This window comes from Pangasianodon hypophthalmus, chromosome 9 (genome assembly GCF_027358585.1).
Source record: "Pangasianodon hypophthalmus isolate fPanHyp1 chromosome 9, fPanHyp1.pri, whole genome shotgun sequence".
Taxonomy (NCBI): domain Eukaryota; kingdom Metazoa; phylum Chordata; class Actinopteri; order Siluriformes; family Pangasiidae; genus Pangasianodon; species Pangasianodon hypophthalmus.
Window position 1 is genome coordinate 28,493,334 of NC_069718.1, and position 16,655 is coordinate 28,509,988.

General features: G+C 38.7%; 1 protein-coding gene across 1 annotated transcript; it reads left to right on the forward strand.

Annotated features, from left to right (window-relative positions):
• Positions 1 to 1,300: 1,300 nt before the first annotated feature.
• On the forward strand, positions 1,301 to 7,198 carry LOC128318880 (NLR family CARD domain-containing protein 3-like). Its single transcript, XM_053237002.1, has 4 exons — positions 1,301 to 1,559; positions 2,024 to 4,367; positions 4,538 to 4,742; positions 5,031 to 7,198. Exons 3-4 carry the CDS (start codon positions 4,706 to 4,708, stop codon positions 6,806 to 6,808), a joined length of 1,815 nt encoding a protein of 604 aa, XP_053092977.1. The 5' UTR covers positions 1,301 to 1,559; positions 2,024 to 4,367; positions 4,538 to 4,705; the 3' UTR covers positions 6,809 to 7,198.
• The last annotated feature ends 9,457 nt before the right edge of the window (positions 7,199 to 16,655 follow it).

Below are 16,655 nucleotides of genomic sequence, written 5' to 3' on the forward strand. Positions count from 1 at the left end.
TAAATGTATGAATGCATGTTGGTCTTTATTTGGGGTTTAATCAGAATAATTTCATTGACGACGGCTGTAGGATTATTTTGATGCAGAGAGAAAGCAAACTGGACAAATGAAGTATTTGGTATTCATTACTCAAATGGACTTTTGTTTTAAAAATGTACACTTTTGTATTAAAAAAATCTGTCCAAGTAAAAATAAACACTAATATATACTTACATATACTTTGTCAAAATTATTTAATTGAAATAAAACATCTATGTACAATAAAGATATTATTTTAGAAAACAATAAAGAAATGATTTAGCAGAAGAAACACAGACCTTCCAGAATAACACTGTATGCATCAGCAAAACAGATGGGATTTTCTCTTCTTCAGCACGAGCATAAAAAGAGCAAACAGGATCCAGGTCAGAATCCCTCTTCTTTAGCTGCAACCTGACTTGGTAAAAGTGATGAATTAACCTCCAGCATACCTCTTTAACCTCGCTTCTTATAAGATATTTATACAGTAGAGCTCAAGGCTCCAATAAGACATGAATATATTAATCTACTAATCTTCCTCTATTTCTAACACAGGGTTCGGATGAGAAAGAGAAACAAATTCACCCAACCACTCTGTGTATGGATGTGCAACAGCAAGGAGAGGAATTATGACTCCATAGAGCTCTTTAAAAGTGGATTAACTCTGATAGGAACAGCACCAAGAACCACAGCAGGTCAGAGTTTAGTAACAGGAATATCTTTTGGGGAAATGGGAGACTGGAAATGAGCTAGAAATCCCTTATATGAGACCAACATCCCTGGAGAATTAATTAACTGACTGACTAACAGAATATTTTTATCAAACCTTTTATCAAGTCTGACAAAATACTGATTTACTCTTATGAAGAATATTACAGTTATTCCAAATGAAATCCTTGTGAGGTGGAAAACTGTGCTTGTGTATCAGAGACCAAGTCAGAAGAAGCTGCCTGTGAAAAGCAGATAATGTTGCTGGTCATTTATCAGTTATATAATTACACATCAGAAGCAAATCAAGGCAACAAACTGAGAAGCACGTAACTGGGAATAAAGATCCATAAAGACACTGGGCCCACTTTTAATATAAAACCGTAGCTTTTAAGTTTCGTGACGTTTTTGCGCATGCGCAGAGGATTGAGTCCCGCTGTACACCGTTAACGCATGCGCGTTGGGATCGAGGGAAGGACGCATTGAGACCGTGAAAGTGAAAGTAAACCACAGCAGCTCTATTTCAGAAACCATTTCAGGAGTAAAAACACAGTGAGTCTCTAAATCTAAAGCTATAATATATAAACACACTGAAGTGACACTAGATGCAGAAGAGTTTTGTGGGTTTGTACTGAAGGTTTAATGTACACAGGTTGTTTTAGGACTTGATACCGTGACTATTTCCTGTAAGTGAACTCTGTGCTGATACAGGGTTTGATTTAACACACCGATGTTGGAGTGAAGTAAACGTGTGTCCTGCTGTAATCTGGAGAAGGAGACATGACCTCCAACATGAGTGTGTCTGGAAAACAGGACTTAAAGAAAGACGAGAGGTGAGTTACTTTTCCATTCACCAGCAGTAAATACACACCGTCTCATGGGAACAGATCTGTATCTCTAAACACTCACTAGTTAACAGAGGAACTAAACTTTGCTTTTAAGGTGTTTAATAGCAGTGAATATATCACTGATCTGATGTAAGAACAGTTTAGAGAAATCATTCACTGAGAGAAGAGTAAAAAGGACTGTGTAATGTGTAGCATAAGAGCAGCATAGCTTTGAGCAGTCAGTGAACTCTACAGGCTTTAAGACCCAGCTGAATCAGTTAGCTGTGATTGGGACTCCTGACATCAGAGTAATTCCTGAGGTATGAGGCGAGTCTCCTGTTTGAATAAGTGTGCAGACTGTAGCTGAATTAAAAAGATGGAATTCTTGGTGTTTAATGATGAACACATTGTTTAACAGTGCTGAGACAACAGAGTATTAATTATTGCTGATATTTCTGTTGTAATTCTAGAATGATGAAGAGAAAGAGATCAGACTCACCAGAACCCAGCTGTATGTCCATGAAGAGTGACGCGTCAATGGATCCTCCGGTTAAGTTCAGAGACAGAGACAGAGACAGTTCTACTGATGTGAGGTCTGTATAGTGAGGTGTTTTACGGCAATGTTCCACCTGATCAAACTCACTCGTCTCATTATGAAGCCCTTCATGAGCTTTATCAGGTGTTGAACCAGTACAACACTAAACTGTGCAGTGCTGCAGCTCTCGGACTGGCAGTGAGGAAAAGTGCTTTAAGAGTTCAGTTCAGCCTGCAGTCCCTGAGCTGGAGGGTCTGTGGTGCTACAGAGGAACATTTACACCTGGGAAATTAATGACAACATAAATATTTTATTCATTCATTCTTTCATTCAAACTTTTGTTTCTAAATATGTTAGTGTTAGTTAGGAAATCCTGAAATCAGTGTATTGTGTTAAGAGGAGAGTGTTAAAGGTGCAATAATTTATTTTTCCATGTACACATCACCTAGAAATTTGTAGAACATGAAAAAAAGCTATGGTCATGGCCTCAGCACAAGTGTACTATGTGGCTGAAAAAATAAAACTCGTCTGGAAATCTGCCTTCCAGACCAGTAGTGTTTGGTCAGGCCTCGTGTCGGTTATCTTATAGACACTCCCCAAAGTCCCTTCACTCATCCCCCATCTCAGCTTTCCTCCAGAGAAGAAAGAAACATCGCCAAAGACTGTAAGCTCTAGTGTCACCACCTTCAAGGAGGAAAAATGAAGGACATCCTCCCAACAAACAAACAAACAAATAAATACATAAATAAATAGGCAATATGTTTTCAGGTTGTCTGTCTATCTGAGACTTTCACTGGCACATATCGTTAAACCATTTTCCTGATTCTACAGATTTACAATTGTGTTTTTACTGATAGAAGAATGATGATTTAACACTGTGTGGATTATTGAATAGAAAAAGGATATGGTGACCCTGTTTTAAGTAAAATACTTTTTAAATATATTATATCTATGGATTAAAATATATTGAATAGACTGTATGGTTAGTAATTTATTCTTTTTAAATTGTAAAGTGACCATTGTATAGAATGTAAAGTAATATATTTATAAATGACCAATTAAAACTATCTAATCATTTTAGTCCTCAGTATAAAAGAATAGATGGGACATTATCAGGCTAATTTGCAGTAAACTGTGCAAACACACTAAAATCCTAATCTCAGCCACCTGGGACACTGGAGCCACGAAGCTCTGAAGCTAACTGATGTAACAAGCAGAGTACCTGTGTAACATGATTTAGACAATAATTCTCTCAGCCATCCTGTATATAAACTAGCCTATAGTGTCGTGGCAAAACTTTTCAGATGAGAATAACAAAAATAACTTTCCAAAGACAAAGGGTTTTGGATGCCAAATATGAGACTTTATTGAATGAACCAACAAAGCAGAGATGATCATCTGATTTACACAGTCGTGGCTCATGCTTTTATACACTTCTAGAACAATGATCTTATTAAGTGAAGTCTTCTCTTTTTTTCTTTTAATCACACACCTGCTTAGTTTACCCTCTATCTTAGTTTTAACCATGGCGAGAGATCAGTCAGTTTATTTTTTAAAAAAAGTTAACATTCATCACAACCTCAACAATGCACTTCAGTAGTCTGATAGAGAGAAAAACACCTTCCCGTGAGATATGACAGAGCACATCTGGACTGAAGAAGATACAATTTATGAATGAGAACTGTGTGCTTATTGTTTTTCCCAAAAGCACAGTCCACCTGCAAGGTCACACCAGTTTGTTTTAGGTTTCTTGTTTCACATACACAGAAATATCCTTGTAAAATCATAAAGTCACTCTCTAAATGCACTAAATCTTTTATGATTTCTAAGTATTTTAACTCTTGATTATACTTGATGGATTATATGATAATCATACTTAAATCATACTTTGATTAAGAAAATTCTTTGAGAATAGTCATGCTAGTCACTGTTGTTAACAGCTCGTGAAGGTGTTTTAGCTGTAAAAGATAACCACAAATGAGCTCCAGCGTTGTCCAGCATTGAGGCGTTGAGTGGAACAAAATCAAAAAAGAATGAATGAAAAACGAGCTAGTCAGTTGGAGGAAGCTTTTCACTTTCTGCAGTGTCTTATATTTATGCTGTGTATTATTATTCTTACTACTCAACTGCTCGTTATTATGCATTTCCCCACTATTCTGTTATTCTATCATCATTATTATCATCATATAGTCCATATTACATGATGTGTTTTGTTTGTTCACAGACCACAAAATAAGAAATCAAAGATCAGCAGAAATCAGTTGGAGTCCATATTCAAGGTGTGTGTGACTTGTGTTGTTTTATCGATGTGCAGCAGAATTATGGGTAATCAGACAGTTGTAACTGTGGTAATAGACAGAGGTTTTTTTTTTCCTTTTCATAAAATAAAGGCATCTCTCACTGTTTAACATTATAATATTTAGATCTGTTACTGTGTGTTTCTAACCAGGAGCTGGAACACAAAGTCATCACTCTGATAAAGAATGAGCTGAAGAGGTTTAGGAAGCTCGTGAGTCCAGATTACCCAGCATGCACTGAGAGGGAGGTGGAGGATGAGGAGGATCTGCACAGTGTCAGAGAGGGAGCGCTGAAGATCACACTGCACGTCCTGAAGAACATGAACCACACAGATCTCGCTAACACACTGCACAACAGTAAGAGCTCTGAGTCGTGGCTTTATTCCATCAGGTTCACTTTAGAGAGAGGAAATTGTTTTAGATATTAACACTTTTAGTTGTAAGTTTGATTTTAGTATCATGTACATCTGGTGCTTTTCTGTTCTGTTCGTGATCCAGCTTGTGGTTACTCTGTACAATGGTCCTGTTCCTTCAGTAATATTTAGTACATGAATCAGGAATGAACAGCAGCATTTGAAAGAATTTTACATTTTATATTGTGCTCAGTGATTTTGCATTAAAACATGTTATTACTTTGTTTATTAGAGTCTGTGGCCTTTGTGTATCAGGCAAAGTTGAAATCCAACCTGAGAGAGAAGTTTAAAAGAATTAATGAAGGAATCTCACAGCATGGAAGCTCAGCACTTCTGAATGAGATCTACACAGAGCTCTACATCACAGAGGGTTGGAGTGGAGACGTCAATAATGAACATGAGGTGAGACAGATTGAGACAGCGTCCAGGAGACCAGCAACACAGGAGACACCCATCAAATGTAATGACCTCTTTAAAGACAAGTCCATCAGAACTGTGCTGACTAAAGGTGTTGCTGGAATTGGAAAAACAGTCTCTGCGCAGAAGTTCATTCTGGACTGGGCTGAAGGAAAAGCAAATCAGGACGTCTTCTTCATGTTTCCACTTCCCTTTAGAGAGCTGAATTTGATGAAGCAGGAAAATCTCACTCTGATGAATCTTCTTCATCACTTTTTCCCAGAAATGAGAAAACTACAATTAATAGATTGTGAATCCTACAAAGTGGTGTTGATCTTTGATGGTCTGGATGAGTGTCGACTTCCTCTAAATTTCCAGAACAATGAGAGATTGTGTGATGTGACAGAGTCAGCCTCAGTGGATATGCTGCTCACAAACCTCATCAAGGGGAATCTGCTTCCCTCTGCTCTCCTCTGGATAACCTCTCGACCAGGAGCAGCCAATCAGATCCCTCCTGAGAGTGTAGACCAGGTAACAGAGGTACGAGGGTTCAGTGATCCTCAGAAAGAGGAGTACTTCAGGAAGAGGATCAGTGATCAGAGCCTGGCCAATAAAATCATCACACACATGAAGTCTTCAAGAAGCCTCTACATCATGTGCCACATCCCAGTCTTCTGCTGGATTTCAGCCAATGTTCTAGAGAGAATGTTGGGTGAAGCAGAGAGTGGAGAGATCCCCAAGACTCTGACTCAAATGTTCACACACTTCCTGATCTTTCAGATCAAACACAAGGACCAAAAGTACCATCAGAAATGTGACCCTGATCCTCAGCAGACCAGAGAGAGTATCCTGGCACTGGGGAAACTGGCTTTCCACCAGCTGGAGAAAGGAAACCTGATCTTCTATGAGGAAGACCTGAGTGAGTGTGGCATTGATGTCAGAGAAGTGTCAGTGTACTCAGGAGTGTGTACCCAAATCTTCAGAGAGGAGTTTGGGCTTCACCTGGGGAAGGTGTTCAGCTTTGTACATCTGAGTGTTCAGGAGTTTTTGGCTGCTTTATATGCATTTCTGTCCTTCATCAGCAGAAATGTACCAGAACAACAAATCACTGATCTGTCTGAACTTTCCAGAAAGTCAAACATGTCTGATTTCCTCAGGACTGCAGTGGACAAGGCCTTACAGAGTGAGAATGGACACCTGGACCTGTTCCTCCGCTTCCTTCTGGGTCTCTCACTGGAGTCCAATCAGACTCTTTTACGAGGCTTAATACCACAGAGAGGAAGCAGCTTTCACAGCGAACAGGAAACAGTCAAGTACATCAAGGAGAAGATCAGGGAGAATCCATCACCAGAGAAATCCATCAGTCTGTTCCACTGTCTGAATGAACTGAATGATCATTCTCTAGTGCAGGAAGTACAAACTTACCTGAACAGAGAAGATTACAGGTGTCTCAGTGGAAGCAGTCTCTCTCCTGCTCAGTGGTCAGCTCTGGTGTTTGTGTTACTGAACTCAGAACAGGAGCTGGATGAGTTTTCATTGAATAAATATGACCAATCAGAAGAATGTCTTCTGAGGCTGCTGCCAGTGGTCAAAGCCTCCAGAAAAGCTGAGTGAGTATTTTTATTCATAAATGTATTACTGCATGGTTTGTTATTTTATTGTAACACTGAACCACACTGTTTGGAGAAGATCTTTTACAGAATATTCTTTCACTTTTTACACTAACACATTATGTCCACACTGCGGGACACGTGAGAGAGGATAAGGACGCTTTCACATCTACCTGGGCTGGTTTGGACCGATTAAACTTTCTCTTTAGTTTGGATCTCTTTGGACGTATGTGACTCCACCTGTTCTGGGGTCCACACCAAACAACTGAACTAGTGTCTGTGTAAAATCTAAGGTCCTGAGGTGACAGATTTGTAACGGTACACACCAACTACTATACCGTCTCTGTGAAATTCAACATATAACTCACTGTAAAGTACCACTAGTACTGGCATGTTATTAACTGATAGTGTACAGTTCTATAATTCTTTATTTTCTGTAATAAAATGCACTATATCTGCAGTGTTGGTTGTAGAAACTTGAACACAGATCAGAGTGTATTGTTTGTAGGCTGCTCGCTCTCACATGTGTGTGTTATGTACATGACCTAATGGTCTTATAATAAATTGTAGCTGAGAGATTGTGGAGTGCAGAAAGACGTCCCTGCTCCTGTAAATGTGCTGATGTGGTGTCCTGTCCTCTGATTTGTGTGTGTGAGAGAAACACACTGACATTTCTGTTACATGTTCAACTTTAGCTGTATTGTGGCTGTGTTTGTGTTTGAGATCAGTGCTCTGATATTTGATCATTTCTCTTCCAGGCTGTGTGGGTGTAATCTGACGGATGAAAGCTGTAGAGTTCTGTCCTCAGTTATCAGCTCAAACTCCTCCAGCCTGAGAGAACTGGACCTGAGTGAGAATAAACTACAGGATTCAGGAGTGAAGCTGCTCTCTGCTGGACTGGAGAATCCACACTGTACACTGGAGATACTGAGGTATACACACACACACATGCATACAGAGGTCACATTATCATTTTACCAGAAAAAAAATACATACAGAAATGATTGCATGTGTGTTTTATGTAGCTGTAAATTTTAGAATATGATTTAAATATTTGTAAGAAGCTGAAATGTGTTTGTGAGAATCAGATTTACTTTCTAGATTAATTATATAATATGAATAAATAAAAACTGTACTTATGAATTGTAATTATAGCTGTTTAGATCTTGTGTCCCTGCTAGAGGTGTAACACAATGCTATTATCTGTATCTGTATCTGTTAAGTGCTCAAAATATTTTTAACTGTTTTCGTATTCAGATTTAAACAGGAAGAAAAAAATCAGGGCCGCTGAAAAAGAAAACATTTTTCATTCACAAATTATAACACATTTATTGTAATTTATTTATTTATTCATTTATTTGTTTGTTTGGTTGGCCGGTTTTTTATTATGTAACTTTATTCAACTCCTGAACCAGATGTCCTGTGGAACTTTCTGGAAAGTTTTCTATCTTCTATCTAATGTGACTGAGTAAAAAAGCTAACTATGTTTCAGAACAACAACGTCTTTCCCAAATCAAGAAACTGTTATTTACAGTTGACAACAACAGCCACATAATAATATTTGATCAGATTTACTTTAGCTTTTGTGTTTGTTACATTCCAAAAAGATCAGAAAAGTTCACTGGACACGCTATCAGAATCTGTTATAAAGCTGGACATGGTACCGGCTCCATGAGGACAGATAACATCAGAGAAATTGCCTTATTGACCTCACTGCAAAGTACGACTAGTACTGGCATGTTATTAACTGGTAGTGTACAGTTCTATAATTCTTTATTTTCTGTAATAAAATGCACTATATCTGCAGTGTTGGTTGTAGAAACTTGAACACAGATCAATGTGTATTGTTTGTAGGCTGCTCGCTCGCACTGACATTTCTGTTACATGTTCAACTTTAGCTGTATTATGGCTGTGTTTGTGTGTTTGAGATCAGTGTTCTGACATTTCATCATTTCTCTTCCAGGCTGCGTGAGTGTAATCTGACAGAGGAAAGCTGTAGAGTTCTCTCCTCAGTTCTCAGCTCAAACTCCTCCAGTCTGAGAGAACTGGACCTGAGTGAGAATAAACTGCAGGATTCAGGAGTGAAGCTGCTCTCTGCTGGACTGGAGAATCCACACTGTACACTGGAGATACTGAGGTACACACACTCACACACAGAAAGAGAGAGAGTTTTAATAAACACAGCAACATCCAGTTTTCATCTGTGGTAATTGTAATTGTAGTGATCTGATATAATTTCATTGTTGTGTGTGAGATGGAGAGTAAATGTACTGTATATAGAGATTTTGTGTAGTTCATGTTTTCAATGCTAAAACTGAGTGTGTTAAGTGTGAGAAGGTTTTCTTTCTTGCAGGATGTGGCGCTGCAGTATTACAGATGAAGGTTGTGCTGCTCTGGCTTCAGCTCTGAGGTCAAACTCCTCATCACACCTGAGAGAACTGAATCTGTACTATAATAATCCAGGAGAATCAGGAGTGAAGCTGCTCTCTGATCTACTGAAGGATCCACACTGTAAACTGGAGACACTACAGTGAGTTACTGACTTACTGTCTCTTTACTGTACTGTATTGTATGATACTGAAAAATATTCACTGTGTACTATATAATATTGTCACTTTTACTATGTGTGTGTGTGTGTTTATACTGATGATGTTTGTTTACACTGCTGCTCTTCTCTGTCTTTCAGCATTAAGTATGATAAACTCACCAGGACTGGCATATGACAGGAGTCTCATCTCAAACCTCTTTTCCAGGATAAAGCAGTTTTGGTGAAGCGTTAGAACCCGTCCCACATTTCCAGCAGTTTGGGAGCTGAATCATTCATATTCAGATGTAGAGGTTCCATAACAATAACCGGGACTGATCACATCCTTTTATCCACTCAGCTACAAGTTACTTCAGGCTTTAATAACATATTTTACAATCCAAAGTCAAATCCTTCAGCGTCTACACACAACACAGAGATATCATCACATCATCACACTGATTACACAAATACACATCCATGTGTTGTAGCTGTTTATAGCTTATTTTTACCTCCACATTTTTTATCTACTTATTCAGAGTGTGTTTCTGCGCAACAGTTTTATTCAGTTTGTTGTTCCATGACAGTGAAACATTTGTTTCTCCAAAGATGATTGATTCACAGTTGTAATATTGATTTAATATTTTTTTATTTATTATATATTTTTTATTTATGTGTGTTGTGTGTATGTCATTTACACTATGTGTAGTACCAAATAAACAGTGACTGTGACTGAAACACAACAGTTCAGGTGTTTGAGGACTGTACTGTAATTACACTTAGCATGGACCACTACCAGGACTAACCCGTGTTCCACCACACTGAGAAACTTCAATGTTGTGTCACGACTCGTGATCTCTGAGCTGGACTTTATGACTGTTCATGAAGAATCTTCTCGTAACCATGGTGACAGTGAGAGTCTCAGCTGTTCAGAGTGAACACACCCCCATATGCCTCACAGTGGTTTGATCCACTGCCTGCATTAATTGTGACCATAGAGCAGTGTGTGATGCTGTGAGTGTGCTGGTGGTGGCTGATGTCCAGTAAATAATGTGGTAATGTTAGCTTCAAACAAAGCATGTGTCAGTCAGACATGCATTTACTTTTACCCATCAATAAAACACGTTTCTGATCATAACCAGACTGCATTCTGTTCATTCTAGTGATTTATTTCCCAGCCAAATGAACCTAGCTAGCTAGTTTTGTGTGTGCGTTTGTGTGTGTGACTACACACACAACACTATTAGTAACAAAGTGAACATGAATATAGAGCCCCATAAGAGCTTTTCCCCTGTTACCTGACCTGTGATCAGTCCCTGACTACCAGCATTAAGGCAATTGGCCTGGGTCAGTTCATGAATATAATTATATTGTCCAAACTCTAAAGACCTACTGTAATCAGATACTTAAATGTTCATGCTGGGAGCAAAGTGGCCCTTTTTTATACAAAAAGGAAATATTTTTAGCAGAAAAATGCTTTTACTACTTTATTTAAAACTTTAAAAATTTCAGTACAATTTTTTTACCCTATAGTCACATGACAATTTTTAGAATATTGTTTATATAGAGAAACACAACTGAAGTACATCTTTAACAATTTCTCAAAAAGATAACAACAAAATCTGTTTTTTTTTTATATTCTGTTAAAATTCAGCAATATATGAATGTGGAAATAAAAATATGTTGTAATAAACCTACAACAGAATTACACAGTTAAACCAGAAAAATGCTGAAGAACCTAAAATGGAGGCCAGAAATAACAGAATATTAAAGTGTAAAGACTAGCAGACTCAAAAGACTAGCGGTCGAATATGTTCTAGCTATTTCTATAAAACATTTATAATTCCATATGAGATCTTCTGGTTATCAGAGTCTACTAAAAACATTTTCCTGTTAGCTAAACAAGACTGGGAGCTAACTAGCTAAATTAGCTTGCTAGTATCTGGCTGGGTTTAAGTAGGCTAGCTTAGGTTTTGTTACACTTGAACTGAAAAGACAGGAATTAGCTGTCTGAACTAATTACCAATTAAATTATATCAGGTATGTGCTTAAAAAAAAAAAAACACACACATCACTTACCAACATTCAAGCATGAGGAGTGTTTTGGTGTTTTTGAAGTTTTGTTGAAAACTATGTGCTGATTTGGTGATTGTTCTTAGCTATATAGCTAGCTTGTTCTGGCTAGGTCTAACTAGCCGGTGTTAGAAAAGATGTATTGGAACTCTGTTACAGTTCTACATGTTTCTTTTTTAAGAATGAATAATAAAATCATTTTAGACAGAGATTGTGTGAATGATAAATAGTGCATGAATGAGTAAATATCCGTACGGTAGACGTGCTAGTTGTAGCAGCTTTCCATTAAACTGCTGGTATTGGTAATAGGAGTGAGCAAGTAGTTGACGCGTAGAAAATTAGAGTCTATGCAAACAGATGTAAAATGCAAATAGTCTCTTTCTTTATTGTGCTTCAATGAATAAACATTGCTTCAATTAGCTTCCTGTGGTGTGATTTTGTTTAGTTCACAAAAAGTCCACACAAAACTCCATACCTTGTAGATACAGCATACTGTTCAACACGGTCCAACACATAATCCAAAAAGCCTGTTTAACATAATAAAGCACGACCTAAAACGGTCAAAAGCTGTGTGCTTCCCCACTACCAATACACACACCTGTTGTCTCGTTATCCAATTGTCCTGATGTACCATGGGTATTCTACCAGAGTGCCACCCAATGGACAAATATATAACTACAACAAAAAATGGCTTCAACACACCGGTCCCATAATTGCTTATAGCAGGAAAACATAATTACAAACTCAGAAAAAAATAATAATAATAATAATTAAAAAAATGAAGCCATAACTAACACTGTATCTTTGGACAGGAAGCAGTAAATTTAATTTCTAAATACCCCAACTTAGTCTGCTTCTAACAGAAGGCAAAACTTATTAATTGGACGTTCTAAGACACTACTTTTGGTTTGTACCTTTACTGAACGTACTAAACCTTTGTTGTCTGAGTAGGTCTCCAAAACTCTTCTGAGTATCCATGAGCCTCGTGGTGCTGAAGGATCAACAATGTCTCCAGAAGTGAAGTTTCTACATTCTTTGTTCCACTTTTGTCGATTTTGCAACAAGGGTAGGTATTCTCTTACCCATCTTTTCCAAAAAAGATCGGCAATGTATTGCACTTGTTTCCATCTCCTTTTGGCATACAGGTCAGATCTTTCAAATAAACCAGGTGGCAATGCAGGATTCCCTCTCATAAGCAGGATGTGATTTGGAGTGAGAGCTTCTAGATCACTAGGGTCACTGGATAGTTTGGAAATAGGACGGTCATTCAAAATGGCTTCTGCTTCGCACAAGATTGTTTGCAATGCTTCATCGTCCAGTGTTTGTTGTCGAAGAACTGAACAAAGAATTTGTCTCACCGTTCGAATTATACACTCCCATATCCCTCCATAATGGGAGCCTGTGGGGGGATTGAAGCACCATTGAACTTCCTTATGAAGTAAGGCTCTCTGAATCTTCTTGTTGTCCAATGCTGAGAGAGCATCCTTTAACTCCCGCTCAGCACCAATAAAATTAGTCCCATTATCCGACCTCATAAGAGAAACTTGTCCACGATGACAAACAAACCTACGCAAGGCATTTATGCATGAGTACGTATCTAATGAATACACCATTTTCAAATGGACTGCTCTGCTTGCCAAACAAGTAAATATCACTCCATAGCGTTTTACTTTACTCCTGGCTCTTTTTACTTCAATGGGCCCAAAAAAGTCCGCTCCTACATTGGTAAAAGGAGGTAGGTCAGTGGTGATCCTTTCCAATGGAAGGTCTGCCATTTTTTGTTCACCCAATTTTCCTTTATAACGTCTACAGATGACACACTTGGAGATAATTTTTCTTGCCACAGAATTAGCATTTGTAATCCAATACTTGTGCCGCATTTTGGAAAGCATTAGGTTTCTGCCACCGTGACCTAACTGCTCATGGATGTCTCGAAGTATGAGATATGAAACATGCTGATCCTTAGACAACAAGATGGGATGTTTAGTTTCAATGGGCATTGCTGATTTACCAAGTCTTCCTCCCACCAATAACAATCCATTATGTAATACAGGATCCAAACTGTATACAGTACTGTTTCGCTTTACTCCAACACTTCCATCCTTGAGCTCTGCAATTTCGTTTTGAAATTGTTCCTGTTGACTAAAACGAAGGATACCAATCTCAGCCTTGGATAGATCTTCCACAGTCAACCTTTGTTCACCTAGAGATGCCTTAAGCTCCTGTAATTTTGAATCTACAGTAACATTGTTAATCTGTTTTGAAGCTGAGATCTCCTTTCTTTTGCGGCTCAGCTCCATCAGAATCTTCTGCAGCTTCAAGTACCAGGCAACTGCAATCTTTAGTCTTTTCTATTCAGAGTAGTAGTTAATTAGTCAACTAGTGGCATTCTGTCCACTCTGCAAGGCGACAACATTTACTTTCAATTCCCCTTTAACTTCCGGGTCATCATCTGTCAAGACCTGCTCTTTTACAGAAAACGGCATATCACTCGGTTCCCAGAGAAAGCTAGGACCATCTATCCATCGCTTACTGCTCAAAAAAATGTTACATCTTTAGCCCACGAGATGCATCGTCTGCTGGATTTTCTTTAGTGGGGACATACCTCCACTGCTGAAGTTGTGTAGCATCTCTTATGTAAGACACTCTATTAGCGACAAATGTGTGAAAGCATTTGTCCTCGTTTCTGATATAATTCAGAAAAGTCGTGCTGTCAGTCCAAAAGACTGAATCTTCCAAAGGAAGTTGCAACTCCTTTTTCAGCATGATGTCAACTTTAACTGCCAATACAGCCGCTGTTAGCTCCAAGCGAGGTATAGTCACTGGTTTTAATGGTGTTACTCTAGACTTGCCAAGTAGGAAAGCCACTTGTACCATGTTTAAACTGTTCTGCAACTTGAGGTATGAAACCGTGCCATATCCACTTTCGGATGCATCAGCAAAGTGATGTAAACAAGCATGAGTGGGCAGTCTGAAATCCATGTGTTTAAAACATCTGTTCACATTGAACTCTACAACTCCGTGCAATTCAGATATCCAGTGTGCCCGTTGCTTCTGGAAGACTAATGGGATAACCTCATCCCAGCCCAAATTTTGTCTGCACAACTCTTGCATAAGCACTTTAGCAGGCAGAATAAGCAGTGCTAGAAATCCCATAGGATCGTACACAGAGCTTACGACAGATAGAACGCCCCTTCTTGTGCATAGTCGATCTCTCACAGAAATCTTAAATTGAAAGGTATCAGTTTCCACATTCCACTGGAGACCTAAAGCTCTCTCGATGGGCAATTTGTCTCTATCCAGGTCTAACTGCTGTATCTCCTTAGCACGATATTTTTCAGGAATTGACTGCAACACTTTATGGCTGTTGCTGATCCATTTCAAAAGACGAAAGCCTCCTTTCTGACAAAGCGCAGCGAGATATTTAACAACAGAGATGGCATCTTCCTCTGAAGAGACGCTCTTCAAGCAATCAACTACGTAGAAGTTATTATTGATGGTTTCAATTACTTCCGCTGGAAAGTCTGCCTGATTGTCTTTCGCTGTCTGTCTTAAGTCATAACAAGCACAGCTAGGAGAAGATGCAGCCCCGAAGAGATGAACTGTCATCCTAAATATAATGGGCTCTTTAGTTATTTCTCCACCAGGCCACCATAAGAATCGTAGAAAGTCCACATCTTCCTTGGCCACTTTGACTTGGTGGAACATCGCTTCGATGTCCGCCATGAAGGCTACTGGTTCTTGTCTGAATCTCATCAGTACACCTACCAGAAGATTGGTTAGATTAGGGCCTTGCAACAGTTGACTATTAAATGACGTACCTTTATATGTTGCTGCACAGTCAAACACAACTCTTAGTGATCCCTTCTTAGGATGAAACACCCCATGATGTGGAATGTACCAGACTTTGCCATCTACACGCTCTAGTTGGTGAACTGGCACCATCTCCGCATAACCTTTATGTACAACATCAGTAAGAAAACTTGTGTATTTCTCATGAAAGTCTTGGCTCTTTTTCCAATTTCCATTTCAAGTTATTAAGTCGCTGTTTAGCAACACAAAAGTTGTCAGGTAGCGTAACATCATCAGTCCTGAATGGCAATTTTAGGCTGTAGTGTCCATCTTGAAGAATGACTGAGCTGTTCATTATGTTCATGAACCGAAGATCTGCCCTTGACATTTCCCTTTTATCAGCAGTCCTTTCGCTGAAATGATTCATGATTGAACTGATTGTTAAGCATCTCCTCCAGTTTAACGACAGAAATTCTGTTAATAGTAACAGCAGAATGCCCATTTTCATTCTTGTGGTCACTGTTGTCCTCCATAGTCCCACTGACAACCCATCCCAATAGGGTTTTGATGGCGAGTGGCCCATTACCATGACTGTTTATTACTTCATATGGTTCAATCAAGTTGGACGCATTATTTCCAATCAGCAAATCAACTTCTGTTTGAATGTATGGTATCTTAACCTTGTCCAGGTAGGACCACTTGCATAACTTCTCTTGAGTAATGATGTCTCCTGAACTAACAGGCATCTTCTTTTGTGTATATACATCTGGAAGTGGGGAAAAAATGATTGCTGTTGATACCACTGATTTCAAGTCCACCAATAACGTTACAAGAAACAGACTGTTCTTGACCCATGGTCCGAAGAAATATATTGACCCTTTTTCCACTCATGTTCAGCTCTTCCATCAAATGTTCTGAACAAAAAGTAGCTGAGCTTCCTGGGTCAAGAAAAGCATATGTCTGAATCACCTTGTTACCTTTAATAGCTTTCACTTGAACCGGTATGATTGGCATTAAACTCCTCTCTTTGTCGGCCCCTGTGTGACCACAAGTTTTAGCAGACATTAATTTGCGTTTTTCTTCTGATTCCGTCACACTAACTTCCTTGTGATATATGTGCAGGATAATTGGATGTGTGGCACCACAAACTTGACAGATCAAGCAACTTTCACATTCTTTACTCAAATGTCCTACCTTTAAGCAACCAAAACAATTTCCCTTGACTTTCAAATTCAAGTTTGTCTCGTTGAGTCTTTTTCTTTAAAGCAAAACATCTTTCCAATGGATGTTGATTTGTGTAAAGGGTTAATGAATGGTACATTAAATTTTTAATGGAAAAGAGACACCCCCCCCCCCCTAATTTTAAAATAGGAACATTACCAATGGAGTTATTTATGCACATGTGCATGTGTGTATTAGAACACCGCCACATCAGTAGATGGCGCTTGAGCGCTCCTGTGAA

What these genes read in the sequence shown, in the direction of transcription:
- LOC128318880 (XM_053237002.1), top strand. Translation starts at nt 4,706, where the DNA reads ATGAACCACACAGATCTCGCTAACACACTGCACAACA. An exon ending in CGCTAACACACTGCACAACA is followed by an intron (nt 4,743 to 5,030) that starts GTAAGAGCTCTG and finishes TTTGTTTATTAG; the next exon opens with AGTCTGTGGCCTTTGTGTAT.